Here is a 24857-nt window from a genome sequence, read left to right as displayed (position 1 = left end):
TAAATCTTGGCAGAAGTATATGCTATTGTTTATCTTTGTGATTACCAAAGTATATAGTATTATTATAAAAATCATGTGACACTATTCTTTAAACTATATTTAATTGCTCATATATAGCAACTGTATGTTTTACCAGGACTTAAAAGATAACTATAAACTGCACATAAATATAATAAATATATAACTTAGCTTTACATCTAGCACTAAAACAATACAATAATTGGAAAAAGTCTATTTTATGATTATTTCTATTCCTCCTTGATCTGCTAATCAAACTAATTAAATAATATATTGATCAAGATCTTTACCTGAATTAAAAACATAATTTAAAAAAAACGGACAATTCGTCTCCTAACTTAGATGTTTTTTGTCTCCAAATTGCAGTTGATATTATTTTTTAGTATTTTTGCTAATCCGACAAAATTAACAACTAATATGTAATAACTTCTTACTTTAAATCCACATATCTACTATCGACTGAATAAACGAACCTAAAAATTAACACTGGTCACTTGTTATATTAGGTATTTCTAAATTGTTCGAAAATTATTTTAATTTATACAACAATTAGGAATAGTATAAATATAAGCAGCTACTGTAAAAACATATTATTATCCAACTGTCGCCTGGTAAGAATTGACTGTTATTTCATATCATATCTTTATATTATTATTTTATTTTAGATATATATTCCATATTTATATAAATAAGTATATCGAAATAATATATTCATCGGAATTATTTAAATTAATAATTAGAAAAGAAAATTTAATAGTTGTAGAATTTTAGTTATTTCTAAAAGACAAAGTGATTTATTTTAAAAACATAAAAAGAGACGAAAAGTGTGTAGTTTAGGCAACACATATATTTAAAAAGTTAGACCACATAGGGATGTGGTCTAACTTTTTAAATCTTACCTATTATTATTATTATTATTGATAGCAGTAAAAAAAGTCAGTAGGTTTTGAATTGCCCGTAATGCACTTAAAGCAATGAATATAATAATATATACTTAAAAGTTATAAATTACCAATATTTTTTAGAACAACTCTCAAGATGAAGACAATTGTATTGCTAGTCGTGTTGACTTTTGCGGCAGCTGAAATCGAGTTCTACAAGACCGGCAACGATAATTTGGACGTGGATGCATTGATTGCCAATTCCACTGAGCTGCAAGCATATTTAGATTGCTTTAAAGATAAGGGACCATGCACTGATTTAACTACCAGTTATAAGAGTATGTATTATTATTTTTTGAAAATTAATTTCTATGGTCCCCATACAAGCTAGGCTTTACAAGACGGTTATAACTTTATAAGCGCAAACTCTAGCGTGTATGTTAAGTATTATACTTAATAATTACACTCAACTATCAAGTTTTTTTTTAATTTATTATATTAGCTGTATTTCGCGTGTGTGGGAATTCAAACCGTCAAAATAAAATTATATTAAAAAATAATTACGTTTCAGATTCACGCAGAACTTGCATATTATTTTAGGTTATTTATAGTTAGTTTATTTATCGTTTAAAAAGTATTTATCGTTTAAAATATAATATGTATAATATATATTATATTACATATATGTATAAATATATATATGTATAATATTATTATTAAGTGCATATTTTTTATTTGGCTTTGTTATGCTACGTTAACATAATCGGAAAGGTAATTGTCAGTCCATTATATATTTTAATAAGCGCTTGAGAAGAAAAAAAACAGCGTTAAGATTAGTCTTCTCAGTAAACAAATAAATATAATAAATTTAGAATATAACAACATAATTAATAAGGCATAAAAAATAATTAAATTGATTGTAAAATATGTAAAGTATGTGTTCGCCGCGTGGTCGCAATTTGACTATAATAATTATTGAAAATTTGAGAAAAACATATACGTTTCAATCTTTTATTCTAACATTTTATCAATTTTTATTGATAACAATAAAGCACGTAAATAGCCCCCAAGCAAATTGGTGCATAGACTGGTGTTATTATAAAATTAAGAAGCAAGAATTATCAATAAATTTTATAAATTTGTTACGGAAAACATTCCCGAATCTATCGAACAGGCTTGCAAAAGATGTAGTCCACATCAGAAACTCATGTTTCGGCGATTCATAGAAGGAGTCAAAAAAGTTTTGCCAAATGAGTACAATGAATTTAGACATAAATATGATCCCGAAAACAAATATTTTGATGCATTGGAAAAAGAATTATCGAAATACTAATATTGACTATTTTCATGATATGAATTAAAATACTCGCTCATGCTCATTTTTCAAATTTTCTAACTCAAATTTTGTCTTTCAAAACAATTGAAGTCTGTCTTAATAAATATGTATATATGTCATTATAATTTATATCAAGCGAAGTGAACGTCTTTGCACGATTTTTCTGCATCTCTTTTTACTATTTTCTGCAATAAACAATTTAATAAGTACGTATAATTGTTTTATTTCAACACACTCATTAATATTAACAGACGTATTCCGCTATTATGATTTATTGAATACTAGCATAACTTACAGCTTTGTTAGCGTAGAATTTGAAAACTGAATTCTAATGTTCTTCATGATGAAAATTCTTTAAAATCTGCCATTTTAAATTATTTTTAACTATTTGAATTATATAAATAAAATATTTAAATTATTACTTAGCAGCGGTAGTGCAAATTAAAAAAAAATTGTTTTGGTATTGGTAACTCTAAAATAGTTATATTAACTTAAAAATAGGCAGTTATATGCAAATTACAGACGTCAATTATATGCATGTACTGAGTTAATTTCAAACCGCCTGATGAATAAATAAAGCAAATTCGACCTTCGACTTCTTATCGACAATGTATTTATCGTCTTTTGTTCGGTAAACACATTATCAATATCGAATTATCGAACATATCTTCCCTGCTGTACGTTTTTCCCCTTTTTTTATAGTTTACGAAATAAAGACACTTCACGTGAACTGTCATTTCCACGTCTTCCAATAACACCGACAGCTTTCGATGTTTAATAATGTAACGTGGAGCATGTTAAGCTATTGGTGAAGTTGCTCCACTTTAATGACCATATTATGTGTTCTGTTGCACTCTGAGTCCTCGTAGTAATGATGTTTTAATGTTATATAATAATTATGGAAATGAATAATCGTTGAGTTTCTTTCGCCGTTGCTTCTCAGGTCAGAGTATTTTCTTTTCCGAAACAGTGGTAGTTTTTTATTTGAAAATCAATAAGTAAGTGTATAGCTTCTTTGTGGAATAAAGAAAAACACAGTACACTTGTAAAAGATATTCATGCTTTTTTTTACCTTAATTGTATTAAATTGTTTTATCGTGTGTATTATTAGTGTGCTTAATAATAATTATCAAATAAATAAATTGTTCTTTTAGCTTATTATTCGTTTCGGCTTTATCAATCATAACCAAATTTGTTTAATAAGAACTTTCAAATTGTTATTTTACGTTATTTCATTATCAACTTCCTTCATTAATACTATAAAATTTACTTGATAAGTTAATTTTATTTATATATTAGTAAGTTATTATAGATATTAAGTAAGTGATGGCTGGCTACCAGTATAGACTATAATATAGTATTGACGAAGTGACTAGGTCTAGATATAGCTTTATATAAGGCCGCAGCTCCCGAGGTCTTGAATTAAAAATTATTATGTTTCTCTGTCGAAAATTCGCGTGCCTCGGAAAGTACGTTAAGCCGTTAGTCCTGAGCCTGAACTTTTTCCGATAATTCCAGAATACTTGTACTGTTATCTACTAATATTTAAAGTAAAATATACTTTGTGGTAGGGTTTTTTTTGCAAGCCCATCTGGATAGGTACTACCCACTCATTAGATATTCTACCACTACACAGAAATGCTTAGCGTTATTGCGTTCCGCATTGAGGGGAGAGTGAGCTAATATAACTACAGGCACGAGGAACGTAAGATCATAACTTCCAAGGTTGGTGGTGTATTGGAAATATAAGGAGTGGTTAATATTTCTTACTTAGCCAATGTCTATTTTCCATTTGCCCATCCGCCTACCTGTAACATGAAACTGTGGATAAGTCATATTTTTTCCTAAGTCTAGATAGATTTTAAGCTGTCGAAAAATTGTGACCGAAGCATTTAATAAGGTTAGAGTGTTTATAATAATAACTAAAATTGGCAAGTCATATTCAAAACAAAATGCACAGATAATTATTTTTGATAACTTATAATCTTGCTAGATTTATTATAAATAAATGTGATAATTATAAGAATCGTTAGGATTCTTATTTTATTAAAACCGGTTCACCTCATTACTTCAGTTAAAACTTTATTTTACGAAACCTTGTACGCGTTTGTTGCAACTGTGCTCCTAATTTATTTGTAAATAAAAATAATAAGGCAAGTATGGATTAAGCCATAGACCACAGAAATTTGGTACAAATAAAAAAAACGTGTTTCTTTGAATGTCATGACAAAGGTTATGTAAATCAAACTCTATTATGCAGGGAATATCACGTCAAGTTGGAAGTGTTTATTTATAAAACACATGCTATTGTTTCTAAAATAAATTCTATGCACGTATTATAGCAAAAAAAACGTAGCAACATTGGAATCAGACATGTAAATTTTTATCGATATTTTTCTTTAATATGTAAATAGCCTTGTCGGATCACAGGAATATGTATATAAAAGGTAATCTTACACTTAAGAAACACTTGTCTTTGTATTCCCCGTGAACTAGGACTCTCGAGATAATAAAAGGTAAGTTACAATTTATATGAACGAACTTTTGTTGTTATATAACTATGCTATTTTTATGCGGTTTGTTTATGATGCAATATTTTGAGTGGCAGTGTTGTAATTTATTGGTAAGCACGGAGCCGGTTTTTGTCTTTATTTTTCGTATCGCGTTTAAGTAAAAATACAATACCTACCGTTGTAAAAAACAGCGTATTGAATTTGTATATTCATGTATTTAACGTCAGTTATCGTTTGCCTGTAGTTTTGTGACTTGTAGTTTTGCTTTCTATCTATTTCTTTCTATCCATTATGGTAAAAACAATATACGATATAAAAAATATTTTTATAATGATTTCACCTACTTAATATAAAATATATTTAAACATAATAATGATTATGATGTCCACTCGGTTGATTACGGCCACGGCGGTAATTATAAATGGACTCTAGCCAATACCGCAGGTAATATTATAGCCTGCAAACATTAGCCCGGGCTATTCTCTCCTCTCATTATCCGATGCGACGGTAAACGTTATAATATACAAGATATTGTTGAATTCTTCACACCAATATCTTTGCTTAACTTTGAAACGATTCTAAGAAAGATTTTTATCTTCATTTATGATGCGTTGTTTAGTGTACATTTTATTTATAATTAATTTTAATTCTCATTTTTAAAATATCATCCGCAGAAACATGAAGTGTGTAATAGTGCTGTCTGCATTATTGTTTATCGCTGCTGCCGAATTATACAGCAGTGAAAATGACGATTTGGATATTGAAGCGGTAGTTGGCGATCCTGACACCCTCAAGGTGTTCCTCGATTGTTTCATCGATAAAGGCACCTGCAACGAAAAAACGAGGGACTTTAAGAGTGAGTAACCTACATTGCGTACATTTTTTTATTACTTACATCTTGAGAACTAGTATAATTGAAGAAGATAAGATTTATGGATAAGTATATTTTAAAAATCCTGCAAGTCATTGGGGTGAAATTTTATTTACAACGTAGCGCTTTATCGAACGCGGTTCTTTTTAAGTAAAGTAAAGTAATAGAATGTTAATTGCCCACTGCTGGGATTTCCTTGACCACTATGGGCCATGTGGGCCCTTATGTAATTGTACGAGGTTTTATGAAATTTATTTTTCTTAGATACATTAAAAAAACACTACCTGGTTTTTATAAATGTATCCTTATAATTTAAATGCGGAATAAGGAATCCAACCTCGCAGCTTGAAGTGATGAAGGTAAGATGTTACTAATTAAGGGAAGTGATGTAAGATCTTATTGCTATTGTACATGTCATGTACATACATGTTTAATAAGTTTCACATTATTCTGACTGTCTGTTTTGATACGTTTCAAGTTTGGACGAAAATTGTTTCGTAGGGAATATTTATTATATACTTTAATGTTATCCAACATTGATGCAAAAATTTTAAGAGACATATTTATATTATTATGTTTTGATACTAGTGTTCATTGGAATAAACTGATGTAAATTATTTGATATGAATCGATTTCTTATAATACTTATATTTAAACTTAAAATAATTAAAATATATATTTATGATGGGTCGGATGAATCAAAATAAAATTAGGTACAACGATAGATCATTAAATAACATTTTTATGTATTATTTGAATAATTGATGAAACTATTAATCGTAAACGATAATTTTGGTTAACGTTATTCATCTGTTTATATGATCGCGAATGTCACAAAATACTTTAATAAAACTCGTTATTCTAATATATAATAATAATGTCCTCCAGACCGATTTCGGTCACGGCGGCCAATCTCAAGAGAGATTAGCCAACTACGCAGGAGATATTATAGTATACAAGTGTGTGCGCAAACACAGGTGCACTCTCTATTCCCTAACTCTCATAATCCGATGGGACGGCAATCCGACACGACCGGAAAGAGTTTAGGCGCAGGACCAACGGCTTTACGTGCTTTCCGAGGCACGGGAGTGTACACACTTCCAACTTCCATACTCCGGGCTGCTACTGAGAATTTTCTGACAGAAAAACCCAATAACTTTTTATTGGCCCGACCTGGGAATTGAACCCAGGACCTCCGGGTCTGCGGCCTTATATCAAGCCACTAGACCAACGAGGCAGTCATTCTAATATATATATTCTAATATATATAATATATAATAATATGTCTTTGTGTACCAGAGTGTTCTCAGTTGTTTGTTCTCAAGTTTCTATGATTGAATTATGTGATTAGAACGCGTAAATCGTGAATGAAACGCGTAATTGAGGTTCGGGTTCAATTATAGACAAACACCACTAATTTATCAGGGGCTTATTTTGTGTTCGAAATTCATCTCGTGCTCAACAGTGAAGGAAAATATCCTGAGGAAATCTTCATGTGGTCGATGAAAATCTGCTATACGTATCTATTCCCATTGGAGGCTGGTGAAATAAGCCCAACCGAGGAGGTCTTAGCTTAGCAGTGGGAAATTTATAGGTCATTACGTTTTTGGTAAACATTCTTCAATTTAGTCAGGGAAATAAATTGCTAACAGTATATTGCAAAAACTACTATTTACCTCGATTTAAAAACAACACATGTTGAAATTGCCGCGCGAGCGTTTAAGCAATTTTTTGTATTCATATTTAAGCGTATCTTAAAAAAAATGTGGTAACATTTTATAAATAACCCAAAATTATACACTATTAATCTTACTTTTTTTACTTTGTAACCATGAACTTTTTAATTTTGTGGACATAAAATCTAGGTAATAATGCTGTACAGTTAAAAAATAATACGCAAAAGTATTACATATATCGAATCTGATTATAATTTTATTTAAAAGTCGTTTGAATTATTGAAAACGAATAGTGTAATAATATCACAATTCACTGGTGGTAGGGCTTTGTGCAAGCTCGTCTGGGTAGGTACCACCCACTCATCAGATATTCTACCGCAAAACAGCAATACTTGATATTGTTGTGTTCCGGTTTGAAGGGTGAGTGAGCCAGTGTAATTACAGGCACAAGGGACATAAAATCTTAGTTCCCAAGGTTGGTGGCGCATTGGCTATAAGCGATGGTTGACATTTCTTAGAATGCCAATGTCTAAGGGCGTTTGGTGACCACTTACCATCAGGTGGCCCATATGCTCGTCCACCTTCCTATTCTATAAAAAAAAAAAAAAAATCATAGTTACGAGTTCCTAGTCAATAGTAGAAAAAGTAACTTGTTTTTAATAAATTTGCAGAAGACATACCAGAAGCAGTTGTCGAAGGTTGTGCCAAATGTACTGCAGCTCAGAAGCATATCTTCAAACGTTTCCTTGAAGTACTGAAGCTGAAAAACCCAGAAGGCTATCAAGCATTCAAACTAAAGTATGACGTTGAAGACAAATATTTTGCTGCATTGGAATCAGCTATTGCAAATGCTTAAAACTTCTCTGATACAATTTTAACCGATTAAAATGATTTTGATTTAAATATAAAAATAAATAATAATTTTCTAATTTTCTTTAATTTTTTACTCTTTCCAGACAATTATATATGTATATTATGGATAAAAAGAGGAACTACAAGAATCTTTTCACCTTTAAATTTAATTGATCTTGTAAAATAACGATTCAAAAGTGCTGATAAGCGTATCTCAATAAAGTATATTTTTGTTTTTGATTAAATACATGTGATATTGTAGCGATTACCTAATAGTTAACGTTCATTAGTAAGGCGTTTAAATGAGGAGGAGAGTTGTTGTTCGGAGTATCGCGAGTCTTAAAGCACTCATCTATCCAGTGACAGAATTTATGTTATGTGGGAATATTTTAACTAAAATTGGCAAATTCAAAAGAAGTAAATGGTAATATTAAAATTAAACAAGAAGGTCAAAATCAATAATATACAATAAAATAAACATAATTTTAAATTATAATTACTTAATGGACGATGTCAACATGATCAATTCTTCGGTTACAGCATTCCTTCTTAACTGGTACTAGCTTAACGAACTGCGCTGGAGATATAGTGCTCAAGTAGGTGTGCAATCACATGAGTACACTTTTCTCCTTTCACTGTTATAGCCCGATATGACATGATGAATAATCTGACATGACCGGAAGGTACTACTATGTTTATTCAGTTAATAATTACAACACTGCTTCTATCTTTGGTATTTACTTACTACCTACTTACACTACAATTCTACATTTAAAATTCAATACTAATAATTCTAAGCTACAATGTACAAATTATTATTTTTCATTCACATTATATTTGAAATCGCATATATTTAGGATGACCAATCATAATTTAACTTTTTGATTACGTTACAGTCATCGTCTGCCTTTTGTAAAGTATTTTATTCTAGAACTAGATTAAGATCATTCATCATTCAACCTGTTGCGGGTCAGCTTTAAAAATGTAAATTAAAAAAATGTGGATCAGTAAAGAAATATTCAAATATATTTTAAATCACATATAGGGTGCAATAAAGTCATCTACCATTTGTCACGGTGTTTTTTCGTTATTTAATTTAAATATTTTCGATACAAAATGACAGGAACTAAACATAGTTTCCTCATTGCACAATGGAGACTGGCTTCGAATATTTACGACTATATTATTTTAGAGACTGAAGTCGTTGAAAAACAAATTTGATATATTATGCATAAAGAACTTCTCATAAGAACAGTTTGTTCTCTTATAATGAGATTTTTATGTTTGTTGTCATGTATATTTATGTACATATTCGTACGTAAGGATGGGACGCTTCATTGCTTTTTGTATAGCCTCTTGATTTTAATTTGAAGGTTAATGATCAAATTGTCTGATGTTTTTAAATAGATGGAATCGTTAAAACCACATCATTTTATATAATTCGTTCAGAAACATACAACCTTAAAACTTTTTATGTCATAATTTATATTCTTTTTGTATTTTTTAAATTTTATTTAAACGTTAAAATGCTTAAGATTTTGTTTTTGTTTTTGTTAACTTGTTCCGCATTTGCTGAAGAAATATATTACGATAGGCGTTATGATTATTATGATGTTGACCACTTTGTGCAAAATCTTAGACTTTTAAAAAAATATTTGGACTGCTTTTTAAACCAAGGCCCGTGTACTCCCGTGGGAAGAGTGTTTAAAGGTACGTATTATGGATCGTTAAGTTCTTTGTTTATTCTTTGATCACGATATTTGGCAAAAAAATATTTTGTTCTGTTATTGTTTTTATATTAAGAATACTTGTTAGGAAACAAAAGATTAATTACAATTTTCTATGACAACATAGAATTATTCGAATGTTGGTTTTTTTTTTTTTTGTTTAGTGCTTAAACTAGTACATTAGTGTTTTTCGTAATATCTGAACAGTATGTAATTATGTTTTAGTTGAAAAATGATACGTGCTAGACGAAACATGCTATTCTTTACATAAAAGCAGGTAGGTATAAATTCTGAACGATTAAAAAGTTTTAAGGATAATGTTGGCTTTCCGAGGCCTGCTTTTAATTGAGGATATTACTAGCTTCCTTCCTTAGTCTAGCAGTGGATGTACAGGTATTTACATCAGTTTACTACTAGCCACCTATTCACACGTAAAACATTATAATAATCAGCATTATTGTTCCTTTTGACTGATCTCTTACTGGTACTAAAGTATTCAGGATTGACGGTGTGACTAAAGCTTGACAAAGTATGTTAATAAGAGTTCTTTGCTGAGTGGATTGGAGATTGACTGCCTCGTTAGTCTAATGGCTAGATATTAGGCCACAGATTCGTAGGTCCAGGGTTCAAACCCCAGGTAGGGCCGATAAAAAGTAAATGGGTTTTTCTGTCGAAGATTCTCAGTAGCAACTCTGGAAGTTGTAAGTGTATACACTCCAATGCTTCGTAAAGCACTTAAAGCTGGTCACGGAGCATGGTCAAGAGGTAAACAATCATCATCATCATAATAGGTGGATGGTTAGACATAACCAGCAACTAAGTATTTTTTCTTTTCTTTGATGATATTTTTAGCTTTTTATTTTCAATGTTGGTCTTGAACTAAAATGCCATGGATATATGGTTAAGACTCACATATACTATACAAATACATTTGAAACAAATGCATTAAATAATCAAATTACAGTCAAAAGTATGTAATTAAATATATCGCTGTAAAACATGCTTAAAATAAATGTTTTATGTTCTAGCAATTCTACCCGAAATTGTTCGAACAGCGTGCTCCAAATGTTCTCCATCGCAGAGGAGGTTCGCCGGCAGAACATTCGAGGCTTTCAAAAAACATATGCCCGAAAGACACGAGGAGCTTAAACGGAAACTTGATCCACAAAACAAGTACTTCGCAACCTTTGAAATGGTCGTATCGAGATCTTGAGTTATGTAATAGTTCATAAATGTAGGGTAAGTAACGAATACAATACGGTACGACCGGTATGAAGACATAATATCGGATTTTGTTGTTGCTTATGAACTATATAATCAAAATGAATTGAATTGTCCTTTAAATATATATACATTTGGTTTATATTGTCGTGGAATATTAACATTTGTGACATAAATCAACCAAAATGTTACAAAAACCAACACTAATTATCTATTAGATTACCCCGCGGCCTCGCCCTCCTATGACGGGTCAGGTTATATCTTTGTCTTGTCTCTGTTGTTATTTAATTTTATTTATTAAACTATTGAAAAAAAACTAACACAAATATAAACGACAATGGCTTTACCTGTAAATGTTTTTTATGCGATGAGTAGTTAAACAATGATCTGTCTTCTTCTTTCTAATGTCAAATTAAATATGACGGAAAGTGTGGATTAATTGAATGGCAGAAGTTTTTATTAGGTGGTCTTATTGGTATTTATGAATCTTTGAAAAGCTACATAATTATATATAGCTATATAATTACTTAATCTCCTTCCCTCCAAAGGCAAACGTGTATGTAAATGGTCACAAAACTAGGTTACTTAAGAGTATCTAAACTGAGCTATCGCGTTACGAATCAAAGTATTGGGAATAATCTAAGTGAGCTAGTGAAACTACAGGCAAAAAGGACATAATATTTTAGTTCTCAAGGTTGGTGGAGCATGAGCGATGTAAGAAATGGCTAATATTTCTTGCAGCGGCAATATCACTATGACCGGTGGTGACCATTTATCATCGGGAGGCTCATTTGCTCGTCCGTCTACAAATATTAACATGACATGATGTTAAATGGTATTAAAGCTTTCTCAATTAATAAACAATTACTAATTTTTAGGAAGCTTATACTCGTGCGCAACATATTTATAGTAAGTTGGGTGTACCATGTGAAAAACCGTCATGCAAACGTCAACAACTTTGAGTAGTTAATACAACGTGTACCTCAAAGAAACATTCATTTTTATATTATTATTAATTATAATTTATACTTTTTATCCGTGTGGAGCAGTTAGTCAATATGACGACTATTCGGTTTTAGGAACGCAGCTCAATTAACTGACTAGTTTGAGAACACGTTTAAGTGTTTAAGAATAAGACAAACAATTGCTATAACATTTGCTTTAAAACATTACACAAGGAAGACATATTGATCTTCTGTGTATAAATGTTATTGAGCTGAAAATATGTTACGAAACCATACAATAATATATCGAAATACTTGAACATATTGAATAATATGTCATAATAAACAACCATCGTTTGTTTATTGTGATTGACTGAAATTTCTCAATATATTTATTATAGAAATAAATATGTGTTATATTGATAATATCACTATAAATGTTGGTAAGTAACTAATTAGGAAATCATATTGTATGACAAAAGTGTTGAAGCTGTTTCCATAGATACAATATAAAATGTTTGACTTGGCTTAACATAAGATCTAATGAAATCATAAGAACTATTTCCGGTGAAAAGCTGAAATGAATATAAAATGAAAAAAAAAACAAGTTACACAGACTTGCATTTTTTTTTTCATTTTACGTTTCATGGGATAAAAAATTACTTATTTTCATTAAAAAAAAGTTTCTGATAAATTCTAATTATAAAGTTTAAGTGACTTTAGTTTTTACTTTTACATATAGGCCATAATTAAGGTCAATTATTAATGTATTTGTAATTAATTTTAAAAAATCTAATTAGATACGAAGAAAACGCAATAAGGAATGTGAAATATCGTTAAATAAATCTTAATTAACAAATGTAACCGGCTGCGTTAATTATGTAATATAACGAATTAGAAGCCAAAATATATTTAAATACATTGGTTAACCAAATAGTATTTAAAAAAAAATTGAGTTAGGTAAATATTAGAGAACCCAAAATTTGCTTAAAATGTAGAGGAGACGAAAGATAGTCATTAGTCATGAACCATATAGAGTCGAGTTTGATAATCGAGTAGATGACTACGTTATCAAAACTATTTTCCCTTAAAAATAGAGCTATTCTGTAAGAAACTCAAATCTCGCTAAAGATCATGATCGTGGTATTAAAGAAATAGAGGAAGATATGCAACGTTGACTTTAAAATAATGATAACATTTATAGGATACACATTACGAAATAGCGTTAAACCCTACGTCAGTTTTTAATATTTCAGAGATATAAAATTCGTACTGAATAACAACGCAGATCGTTCATATAGTTAATAATATATTTTTCATTGGATCATGCATAAACTGTATCAATTCTGTTTTAATTTAAATTTTTAAAATATATTTAGTATAATTTTTTTATTCATCTTATTCTGAGATTTGATTTGTTTTAAGATAGAAGAATTATTAATAATTAATCAGTGGTAATAATATCGAAATCACTGTATTAACCCCCTTACTTAGCTCGGACTGGGATTTTTGAATTGCTCAATCTGGTTTCCTGGTAGTATTCAGTAACCAATCTTTATATGAAAGATTTCAACAACTGTGACGGTGCTTAATTTATGTTAAAAAAAATTTTACAATAGCTCTTATCAACGACACCCAAAGGCTTAGAATCGCGTATGGGCTTGGTGCTGTATTTGGTCTGTGTGGCGACAAGTGGTGGTTTAATGGTCGTCGTATAAAAGCACTGTCGCTTTCTGCGGCGGCTAGTTCCTTGAGTCCTATAGAGAGTAAAAGGTGGGTTAACGAACTGCATTATACTGCAATCAGTGTCACCGGCAATCGAATTGTGATAGTGTTACGCAATTATCGTCGCAATATTCTCGTAACCCAGTGTGATACTTACGGATCATAGAATTTACGTTTTCTTTGCTACTAATCTATTTTATTACGTGATTACCAAAATGTTTTACAAATTATAATGTACTTAAATATATTAAGCAAGTAACAATAATGTATCCTGCAATTTAATTTACTCCATCATCCTAACGTCCTTTGTTAATACTACGGTTCTTATCGGTATTCATTGATATTCATATCCTGTACCGAAGCATTGTCATCAAATATACCAGATGCTTAATATTCGTGGCGTAGTATATTTGCTTCATTGTCTTTTTTAATCGCATTAAACTATTCGTTTTCTCACTCAAAGTTATTCGAATTCAAGTGTGAAGTTAAATGTTTGAATATTTTATTTATTTTCAGAATAATAACGATGAAGACTTTAGTTGTTTTTGCTTGCCTGGTTTTATCGGTGTTGGCTGCTGATAAGTATAACGCAAAGTATGATAACTTCGACGTGGAGACATTAATTACAAACGAGAGACTGCTTAAATCGTATGTCAATTGCTTCTTGGATAAAGGCAGATGCACAGCTGAAGGATCCGATTTTAAAAGTAAGTTGAATATTTAATCTATTTTAAACATCTATAAGTTTTATCCCAAACAGTTATTTACAAAAAATAAGTAAGACATAATAAGTTTTGTACTTATTACAAAAACATAATAAGACTAAACATGCTTAAAAAGTATGTTATAGGGTCTGCGGGTCCTGTATGATCTTTATTTATAGATAATGATTGATGTAGATTTCAAATAAACTTAGCTGAGAAAGCGGGGATAATTTTATAATACATAATGTTTGATAAATCAAAAGTCCTTCCAAAGATCGTTAATATATTTGACCACTATATTTGCAATCTTTGTTTTTTATAAAAAAAGAATAAGTCTTTCAACAGTATTTCAATCAATATTTACGTACACTCGGTCAACAAAGTATGCGTAATGCTTACTAAGTACTGCTACATGTCGGAGAGCTCAGGATAAATGGCGTGTTGCTTGCATAAAAAGGTCGAGGTCAAGGCTCTTTGTATACATACTATGAAGCAATCTTTTAATTTGAAAATATAGCTTTATCAATGAAAAATATATTCAAATAAATAAATGATAAGTAAGAGAATAAATTTCCTTGATCATATAATTAGGGATAGGGCTTTGTGTAAGTACTGGGTGGTCATTTCTCTATCATTCTCAATACTTTGGATCGCTGTGTTCCGATTTTAAGGATGATATACCCGATGATCTGAGTATGATTATTATCTTGTAATTGACAGCAATCGTGGTTTTAAAAGTGGTGTGCGAACGAAGGTGACCACTTACCAAAATGTGGGACATTATTTATCGTTTTCTTTTTGTAATCGAGTTTCTATTACTTGAATAAATAAATAAATAAATTTATTATTATTATTTTAAAATTAATTACTTTTTTCAGAAACATTACCAGAGGCGGTCGAAACAGTCTGCGGTAAATGTACCGAGAAGCAAAAGGTTAACATAAGGAAAGTTATTAAAGCTATTCAACAAAAATTCCCGAAACAATGGGAAGAACTCGTTAAGAAAAATGATCCTTCTGGAAAACACCGAGCCAACTTCGAGAAATTCATCCAGGGTAGCTAAAAAAGCTAATGCTTTGCTTAGCTTAGCCAATTTAAAATAGCATTTAAGTGACTTAATAATAAGGTTTAATTTTAATATTTCAAATAAAAATAAATTGGTATTGAGATGAGTGATAGAGATAACGAAGATGTGTGATTCTTAGATTCAATGTGATATGATATTGTTTGCGTCATGTTGAGGAAACCGCTTGAAAATGGTGGAAAATGTTTATTTATTATTCTTATTGGTGTTGACTGATTGTAATAAATGATAAAGTATATTCTTGTTTCTTTTGTATTATGAGAATTAAGTAAAAATTGAGCCTAAGCTTAAAAAATCAATTTAAACTTAATGTATAATTACGCAATATCTTTTTTTTTATTTTTTTTTATTTACACACGGCCATCTGAACCCAAACTCAGCAGAGCTTGTACTATGGAAACCTGACAAGAATAAATTGATAATTACACCCAGACTCAGGAAAACAGACATGTTCATGCACATAAATGTCTGTCCTGGGTGGAAATCGAACCACAACCTTCGGCGTGAAAGGCAAGTATCTACGAACCCCGCCAACCGGCCCGTCGTGCCAATTTGTGTATATGTATTTTATATTAGTAATTATTATTATTTTTACCACTAAAATTTTAATAAAGATATTAATGCATATATTTAAAGTATGTGTCCATTAATTAGTTTGGCGACAATGCCACAGATCATGTAATAGGCAGACAAAGATTACAAATTTAAACCATTTGCAAATTAAAAATCTTGATGAAACATAACATAACATGATTAGATATGAATACTCGGTCAAACATTAAGTGATTAGGTAAGAATATTGGTAAGTTAGTAGTGAAGGCAAGCAACTGCATGTGTGTTTGTATGTCGTGGGGTCAGTTGCGCAGCGCTGCAGTGTGATGATGTAACCAAGACAGTTGTATAACGCCCATATTTATCCCCGCTGGGATATTAGGTGCAAATGTTTTATAACTATCATATTTTTATTAATATTAACATGTCGTATATTTGTCCGTTTTTTTTTGAACGCTTGCATTTAATCCGATGATTGCGGACTCGTTCAAGCACCATTGAATTTTCAAATGTTTGTATTTTTATAATTCATCTCGTGCTCGGCGAGGAGGAAAACATTGTGAGAAAACCCCAACCCAACCCGCGTTGGAGCAGCGTGGTGGAATAAGCTTCTCATCAAAGGGAAAGACGGCCTTAGCTTAGCAATGGAATGTATACAGATTGTTAATAATTTACTATGTTTGTCCAAAACCCGATTATCATATTATATTCATGTAATACAAAAGGATGAATATCACATTAAAAGAAGAATGTTAGGTATAAATTGAAGCTAGAGGACTTAAAAAATGACACACACACCCTCTAAACACAACCTCCTATTTCAGACTAGACCTAAATGGTGGACCTAAATAGAGCAAGGGAATCATGATAATTCTCAAAATGTCATATTTACGAATGTGTCTGTTTATATTTACATACATACATAATATATATACATATATTAAATATATTGGTTATAATTCGAAATGAAATTACTTTTAAATTATGCTTAATAATTAATAGTATTTAATGGACACAATATCGGAGTCAATCAAAACATTTCCTTTTTTGTTTATTCACTTCAATTTCAAGGGAGTTTAATCTCGAAATATTATTCATCTAATATTTTTTTGATGTTTGCATCGTATTCGCCCTTACTGTCATATTTCTTCTTGATTTCTAATAACACGTCCATTTTCTTTTCATATACTTCTTTCAATACTTTTTTAAAGTTTTCCTTTTGTATTTTAGTGCATTTTGCGCATCCGTCCGACATTACTTCCGGTAACATTTCTGGAAATTAAATACAAATTATATGATAGTAATATAACACTAGCACCACATATAATACTTGTTGTGTAATCTAATGATAAAAATAATACAATTAGAGTGGAGTCAAGGCATCTTGTCGTACTAGACTAATACATTTTGGTAAGGACAGTGAGGAAACAGTGAGTGCTATTTTAATATTTAAAATATTGGCAACCTGCCCGCCGCTAGCCTTTGGAAATGCTTGTAAAGGTCCTCTAGATCGATTTCGGCCACAGCGGTCAATCTCAAGAGAGATTAGCCAACTGCGCAGGAGATATAGTAGTGCACAAGTGTGTGCGCAAACATAGGTGCACTCTCTATTCCCTAGCCCTCATAATCCGATGGGACGGCAGTCCGACACGACCGGAAAGAGTTCAGGCGTAGAAAAAAGGGCTTTACGTGCTTACTTTCGAGGCACGGGATTGTACACACTTCCAACTTCCAGAACTTGGGCTGTTACTGAGAATTTTCTGACAGAAAAACTCAATAACTTTTTATTTGCTTTACCTGGGAATTGAACCCAGGACCTCCGGGTCAGCGGCCTTATATCTAGCCACTAGACCAACGAGGTAGACAAACGAGAGGTTTACCCGCCACCATATGGGAGGCGCTTAAATGATCGATAGTAATAATAGATGCACTGTATCGGTCTTACTCATAAAAATCGTTTAACGGGTGATTAGTGAAATAATGCTGTGTCTTCTTCTTTTAAATTTCAAATCAATAATAACAGAAAGAGTGAAACCGGTGTTTCACTGAACATCCTCTAAGCAACGTATATAAAGCCACATATATTTTAACATTTATGCAGTTAATGATGGAACCATATTGTTAAATAAAATCAGATAAATAAGACAAAAAAGTCGTCAAAAAAAGAATTATCAAGTCTAAAAGAAAAGCCTTTTAATCCCTCCTAGATAGGACATAATTAATCTCCAGAGTTTGACTTTGTATCGCGAATTTTTTTATACATTGGAACACCTTTTATTATATACACTGTAATCAAATAGAAAGTTAATAAGCGATAATTCGTATTGCATTAAATTCTAACGTAAAACTTATTCAATAGAAGTAATTGTTGAGGAAAATACAGAATTAATAGCATCCTTGGCAGACACGGGCGTGTCTATGTACATTACGTATGTTACAACTTCTACACGACTAAATGATGTATATTACGAACACTTGAAGCAGAACAAAATCCATCGTCAAATGATATCGTTCAAATATTAGATTGAGATTAAAAATGAGAAAATAGCTCTCTATCGATGTTTTCTTATCGCGAATAAATCACTAGACCGAATGTATTTAAACTTATAGAAATGACCTAGAACATAGATAAGACCATAGACAATTTAACGCAGATTGAGTCGCAGAGAACAACTAACATTCCAAACATACAAGAGTATGAAGAGAGGTAATACCTTCTTACTTTTAAAATATAACTTATCAATGTCACCTGTGCAACCAAGCGAGGCATAAAAATTTATTCCATTTAAATTACATTTTCTTTTATATAATGGCCAATTGATGGTAAATAGTCACCATCGCCCGTAGACAATAAGAAATATTAACCATTCCTTATATCGTCAAGTTAGACTAAATTACTCATCATTTAAACCGGAACATAACAACACGAAGTATTGCATTTGGTGGTTGAATATGTGATTTGTAGGTGGTATCTACCCTTCGATCCGGTTGACAATCGCAATTAAATTCGACATAAAAATAATTAGTACATATACTATATAAGTTATAGGATTTAAGGGAACAACTGGTCAGATTGTCTAAAAGTATTTCTATAGTCGTAAGTTTAATTCTAATCTTTGAGTCAGTAATTATTATTATAAAAAATATAAGTGTATAAAATGGTACCAACCTTTGTATTCTGATGAATACTCAGCAGTACACGGACCTTTGTCTAGGAAACAGTTTAGATACGAGTTAAACAAGGCATCATCCTTTAATACCTTATCGATATCGAATTTATCGTACTTTTCATCGTAACATTTTACACTTACAATAAACAAGGTTAGTGCTATAGTCACAAATTTAAACATCTGTAAAATAAGGTATCATATAGTATGGAAATGTAACAGGCATGTAAGAGAGATACGATTATAAAAAGAGTACGAATCTATATATTTTACAAAATATTTGGACTTACAAAACAAAAAACTTTACGTTATAATATTATCTATGAATACGAGCTATTATTGCAATTACTTTTAACGCCTTACGAATACAATATTATTTTTGGAAAAAAATTTTGTCTTATTTGCTTAGCACCTTAACTCGTTCTTCCTCTTAATTTTATGTTGTTGTTATTACCGACTTGGACTTGATTCAAATATTAAATATTTATAAAAAAATAAACTTATATAATTATTATAAATAAGCATAAAACGATATTGAAAATAAAAATTATTTCAACAAGCATGTGTCCCGAGTGAGATATAAGCATGTTGCTACGGTTTAAGTGCATTGACAATATAAATTATTTCTGTAAAAGTAGTAAAAAGACAAACATTACCTTTAATAAGTCTCCAATTGGAGTTTCAACACTGACAAACAAAAATTCTACATTGAAAATGTCCAAGCATAGACAATATATACAATATTTTGCGGATAACAGCAATTTCGTTCAATTATGTTTAATACAAAATGTATTTTAAATTATTTTCATTATAGTTATTTATCTATTTAAATTTTAAAAAAATACTTTGATCTCTATACTATTATGGGCAATTTGTTATAAAGGTTTGGTTTGTACATAAATAACAATAATAATTACGATCATCATTCGCTGCGTAAGTTGCAGTGCGTTGTCTACCTATTACCATTATTTCTAGCCATATCTTTAATCTAGTTGAAGTTTATTATTATTCATTCAAATTTATTGCTGACTAACTTGCTAATTGAAAATGTGAAAACGAATTTTAAATTCTTTGTTTAGCACCAATGACTGTGGACTGTGGTTTGGCTATTATTCATTTAAAAAAACAACATTCACTTCGGAACTTATTAAAGCTATCATGACGACTTTGTATAACGTCTTGTATTAGTGCGATCTATATTTTGCCCTGGTATAAGATATATCATTTAACTCTGATGGTTGCTTTAATTAATCTATATTAGTTTTTAATCGTGTTGTATTAAAATCACTTAAAACTAGGAATTAAAAATATAAATTATATTATAATTCCAAACTTTTAACGTTATTTTTAATTACTGTTATAACTTGATAAGCTTTATCTAGTTGTGTGTCAATCATTACTACTAGGAGGTTGTGACCATTTGTGTATTGTCCTTTAAATAGCATCTATTTTTATTGTTGACTGCCTCGTTAGTCTAGTAGCTTGATGTAAGGCCACGGACCCGAAGGTCCTGGGTCAATTCCTAGGTCGGGCCAATAAAATGTTATTGGGTTTTTTCTGTCAGAAAATTCTCAGTAGTAGCCTGGAAGTTGGAAGTGTGTACACTCCCGTATCTTGGAAGCACGTAGAGCCGTTGGACCTGCACCTGAACTCTTCCCGGTCGTGTCGGATTGCCGTCCCATCGGTTTATGAGAGTTAGGGAATAGAGAGTGCACCTGTGTTTACCCACACACTTGTGCACTAAAATATCTCCTGCGTAGTTGGCTAATCTCTCTTGAGATTGGCTTCCGTGGCCGAAATCGGCCTGGAGGACATTATTATTATTATTTTTATTGTTAATGTTTCGATAGCACTGTTGCGTGCATTTACCGATTATGTTTTAATTTACTACTTACAACACTTAAACCTGCAAACAATGAAGTGTTGAGAAGTTTCCATAATTATGTCCTGTTTGATATTATAATCACCATTTATAAGCGATCATCTCCTGATTCTTTCAAGCTGTTCGCTCTTCTTATTCGTGGTAAGTAGACCATTTTTATTTCTTTATTTAACGTCTCTATGATAGTTTTCAATGCAATATACTAGATAACTATAAAAAAATGTCATGGTTCGACTTTTTTTTTTAATTTTAAAATTGGTCTATTTAAAAACTAAGCTATTTGTTGTTCTTCGATAAATTTCAAGAAGCTATATGACTAATGTATTTTTTTTGCTAGATTTAATATATTTAATGTGAAAGGCATAGATAAAAGACGCCATACATATGATTCTAATGCGTTCGATTTGAGTCGAAACTTTTTTAAACGTATTTCTTCCATCAACATTTTATCCCTCGACTTAGACTTAATTTTTGTGGTCATTTCATTGATTTTACAATCAAAAGATGTAGATATTTATAAGAGTAAAATAATTTTATAAATATAATCGTGGCAAATATAGTCATTATAATAAATTATGTGTAAATAATTTATGTTCACCACGATCTGCTTTTTGTTATCAACTTATTGTTTTTACGAGTGTTTGATAATATAAGTGTGGATAATTGACCTTGGATTATACTTAATAAATATATAAATATACAGAATAAAACAATGTCGCTGCCTATGTATTTCCGCTTATTTTCTAAATCGTGTAACGGATTTTGATATGGTTTTCAGTTATAGACAGAGCGATAAACTGAAATTTTGTGTACCTATAAAATTTGTAAAAAATGGCTGAACAATGATGGTCTTTTATCCTAAATAGCGGGGTGCACAAGTATCTATAAAGTGAGCCAGTTTCGTACGCCCTATAAACCTCGTCACCACATTTAAGTATCTATATGTAAAGGCAGAAAATACTTGCTATTTGTAAAACTAAAAGTTTAACTTAAGGTCAAAGGTAGCATTTAAATAAAATATAGGTATAAAGCTGTATGTGTATGACGTGTCCTAGTGTAAAAGGTGAACAGGCTTGTTACTCAAATCGTTAGAGAAATATAATCTTCGGCTTAAAGGTTGCAAGCGCATTGGCGATGACAATCTTATATATAGATAAAGAATTTTATATCTCCTTACTTTTCTACAAATATTTCATCTAATTAATTGATTGATTTGAGTTCAGAATAAGTGTTTGTAGAAAGAAAAAAAATATTTTAAACACTACCAAATTCGTGTAGTTACGACAAAATACGATAAAAAGGCGGACTAAATGCCCGATGGCAATCGCTATCATTCAACATCTGGCTAATAGAAATAATAAGATAATAATCAAATAAGTTGCACATACAAACGTTATATAAATTATATGCTTACAGTAAGAGTAAGTTCTAAACTTTTTTTTAAGGGGATGCCTTAGCAGCAGAACATACGTAGGCGATTTTTTTATTACAATAACAATTTTTATCTAATTTAGGTTAACTGCGAAGCGAATCCTTATTCGAAAAAATATGTCAGTTAGCTTGGGCTATAAAGATAAGAATTGTCTTTTACACTACATCATTCAAATAAATAGTTTAGAAAATATCGTTAATTCAAAGTTACGTGCAACCACAAAAATCGTTCGCCGTCTAACGGGCGGTTAGGAAAACCGGATGTAACTATACAATTTTGACATTGACGGTTAAAATTATCAAAATTATCTCTAAGCCGTGGACAAATTTTGACCTTTACAATGAAATTACAACTCAAACCAATTTTGATATTTTAGATATACACAAATAAATAAACGTTAAAATATAATTTTGTTTAATTTAATTTAAATTCCTTGACATTTACTTTATTAGTAAATTGCACCCGTGCGAAACCAGGGTGGGCGGGGAAGATAAGGGCCCTACGAAGATAAGATTAAGATCTATTATATATTAACAGAAACTTGATTATCAATTGTAAGATCCTTACATATATTATTCTTATATATAAAAGTACCTATTATATATTGTATTTTACGGGAAAGTAAATTAAATTTTATCGTTTACTTACAGACGTTCAAGATGCGTGTAGTTATTATATTATTTACCGTTGTAGCAGTTGCGCTCAGCAATAATTTCAATTTGGAAAATTTGGATATAGACAAGTTATTGAGTAATGAGAATCAGAGGAAAGCAGCTTTCGCATGCCTCATGGATCAGAAGCCCTGTGGAGAATTTCAGGGATTAAAAGGTACGGTAGATAGGTAATATATACAGTTTAGGTAAGGTATATACAGTAGTATTGTATATTATATAAGTAATAGTATAGTATATTATATTTATAATTCATATCGCTAGGCGTTAATATCGTGAGGACATATGACAACCGCATGAAATTCCTTCACGCGAGTCAATCGATCTTCACTGGAGTATCGTGATAGTAGACTTTTGACCCGCAGTGGAGCATTTACATACTATTGATTTGGAGTGAAAATATTTTAAATACTATGATTCTGTCAAATTAGGTTTTAGTAAAATAGTACTATTTAAATTTTCTATGTATTATCTTAAGCATATTTGAAATTAAAATAATTTAAAAATCTGGAATCAAACTTCTGTTAAAAGGCGCCTGATGAAAAACGAGTTCTAAATTTACAATAACCATAAATTGCTATAATAAATTTAGAGAAAAAAACGTATGTCGACGTCATTCTTTATTGTTGTTATTGTTTCAGATTCTATACCTCACATGGTGAAAACAAAATGTGGTGATTGTACTCCAAAACAGAAGCAGAAGTATGACTATGTATCTAAAGTTCTTTTTGAAAAGCATCCAGAATACTTTAATGCTTTAGCATTAAAATATTCAACGCCGGCGCATTAAATTTAAGTAAATTAAAACAGCTCTATATTTTCCTTTGATAATCATGCAAAATTAAAGTTGTATTATCGGCTTAAATACATAATATATTCAGTTTATAACAGTCGTTTATTTATTATTTTATTATGTTGTTTTCATTAATGTGCTGAGTGATTTGGTTTTATAAAAAAATATAAGTGTATATTATAATGTGTCATTGTTTACATTTATTTAATAAATATTTATATTAAATAGATATAATTATTATACAATATATTTAAATGTTAAACAGGCACATGGAATACTTCAATTACAATTTGTCTGTTTGTCTTAATTTTTATTATTATTCAATTTATATAACATTGGAGCAGCGTGGTGGAATAAGCTCCAAACCTCCAAGCTCAAGCTCCTTCTCCTCAAAAAGGGAGAGGCCTTAGCCCAGCAGTGGGACATTCACAGGCTGTTACTGTACAATTTATATATGCACGAACGATGACTTATTTTAATATTAAACGATTTAATAAAATAATTTAGAAAATAATCGATTAAAATACGCCTAAGCACTAAGGTCATTGGTCACTGTGTGTGTTGACGAGAGGACGGGTGAGTGGTTGCAAAGAATGACCGCAAATGGGTGGACAGGTGAATGGAAGAATAGTTAATTGTTGTATGGGGATGACATATGTATTTGTAAAATAATGTGAGATATAAGAACGTGGAAATGAATAGTAGGACGAAATTGAACAAGTAAGGTGGTAGTGTGCATGAATTGAGTGAAACGGTGGATTGATAGAATGATAGAGATAGTGTTTAAATAATATGTGCAATAGGTTGC

The 24857-nt window shown here is 30.7% G+C and overlaps 4 protein-coding genes across 6 annotated transcripts; all 4 read left to right on the top strand.

Annotated features, from left to right (window-relative positions):
- The first annotated feature begins 1049 nt into the window (after window positions 1-1049).
- LOC126774920 (ejaculatory bulb-specific protein 3-like) lies at window positions 1050-2281 on the top strand. Its single transcript, XM_050496579.1, has 2 exons — window positions 1050-1243; window positions 2054-2281. Exons 1-2 carry the CDS (start codon window positions 1057-1059, stop codon window positions 2230-2232), a joined length of 366 nt encoding a protein of 121 aa, XP_050352536.1. The 5' UTR covers window positions 1050-1056; the 3' UTR covers window positions 2233-2281.
- Window positions 2282-4633: 2352 nt separating this feature from the next.
- Window positions 4634-8228, top strand: LOC126774910 (allergen Tha p 1-like). Of its 2 annotated transcripts, XM_050496569.1 has the most exons (3): window positions 4634-4751; window positions 5423-5604; window positions 7967-8228. In XM_050496569.1, the coding sequence occupies exons 2-3, from the start codon at window positions 5427-5429 to the stop codon at window positions 8149-8151; spliced, it is 363 nt and encodes a 120-aa protein (XP_050352526.1). In that variant the 5' UTR covers window positions 4634-4751; window positions 5423-5426; the 3' UTR covers window positions 8152-8228. The 2 variants fall into 2 exon arrangements, with proteins under 2 accessions (XP_050352526.1, XP_050352525.1); XM_050496568.1 differs by lacking the exon at window positions 4634-4751 and having other exon boundaries at window positions 5388-5604.
- Window positions 4982-24149, top strand: LOC126774913 (ejaculatory bulb-specific protein 3-like). Of its 2 annotated transcripts, none has more exons than XM_050496573.1 (3): window positions 4982-4986; window positions 23230-23413; window positions 23898-24149. In XM_050496573.1, the coding sequence occupies exons 2-3, from the start codon at window positions 23245-23247 to the stop codon at window positions 24044-24046; spliced, it is 318 nt and encodes a 105-aa protein (XP_050352530.1). In that variant the 5' UTR covers window positions 4982-4986; window positions 23230-23244; the 3' UTR covers window positions 24047-24149. The 2 variants fall into 2 exon arrangements, with proteins under 2 accessions (XP_050352530.1, XP_050352529.1); XM_050496572.1 differs by lacking the exon at window positions 4982-4986 and adding an exon at window positions 21190-21294 and having other exon boundaries at window positions 23236-23413.
- On the top strand, window positions 13780-15790 carry LOC126774919 (ejaculatory bulb-specific protein 3-like). The gene is made up of 3 exons (XM_050496578.1): window positions 13780-13812; window positions 14281-14471; window positions 15347-15790. The coding sequence occupies exons 2-3, from the start codon at window positions 14291-14293 to the stop codon at window positions 15529-15531; spliced, it is 366 nt and encodes a 121-aa protein (XP_050352535.1). The 5' UTR covers window positions 13780-13812; window positions 14281-14290; the 3' UTR covers window positions 15532-15790.
- Window positions 24150-24857: the final 708 nt, after the last annotated feature.

The sequence above is a fragment of the Nymphalis io genome, chromosome 17 (assembly GCF_905147045.1).
Source record: "Nymphalis io chromosome 17, ilAglIoxx1.1, whole genome shotgun sequence".
NCBI classification, from domain to species: domain Eukaryota; kingdom Metazoa; phylum Arthropoda; class Insecta; order Lepidoptera; family Nymphalidae; genus Nymphalis; species Nymphalis io.
The sequence above is the reverse complement of the archived record's forward strand: the minus strand, read 5'-3'. Positions and strand labels throughout refer to the sequence as shown.

Coding starts and splice junctions, on each gene's coding strand:
- LOC126774913 (XM_050496573.1), top strand. CDS start 23,245: ATGCGTGTAGTTATTATATTATTTACCGTTGTAGCAGTTGCGCTCAGC. Junction 23,414..23,897: donor AGAATTTCAGGGATTAAAAG/GTACGGTAGATA, acceptor TTATTGTTTCAG/ATTCTATACCTCACATGGTG.
- LOC126774910 (XM_050496569.1), top strand. CDS start 5,427: ATGAAGTGTGTAATAGTGCTGTCTGCATTATTGTTTATCGCTGCTGCC. Junction 5,605..7,966: donor AAAAACGAGGGACTTTAAGA/GTGAGTAACCTA, acceptor ATAAATTTGCAG/AAGACATACCAGAAGCAGTT.
- LOC126774920 (XM_050496579.1), top strand. CDS start 1,057: ATGAAGACAATTGTATTGCTAGTCGTGTTGACTTTTGCGGCAGCTGAA. Junction 1,244..2,053: donor TACCAGTTATAAGAGTATGT/ATTATTATTTTT, acceptor TTACGGAAAACA/TTCCCGAATCTATCGAACAG.
- LOC126774919 (XM_050496578.1), top strand. CDS start 14,291: ATGAAGACTTTAGTTGTTTTTGCTTGCCTGGTTTTATCGGTGTTGGCT. Junction 14,472..15,346: donor TGAAGGATCCGATTTTAAAA/GTAAGTTGAATA, acceptor TACTTTTTTCAG/AAACATTACCAGAGGCGGTC.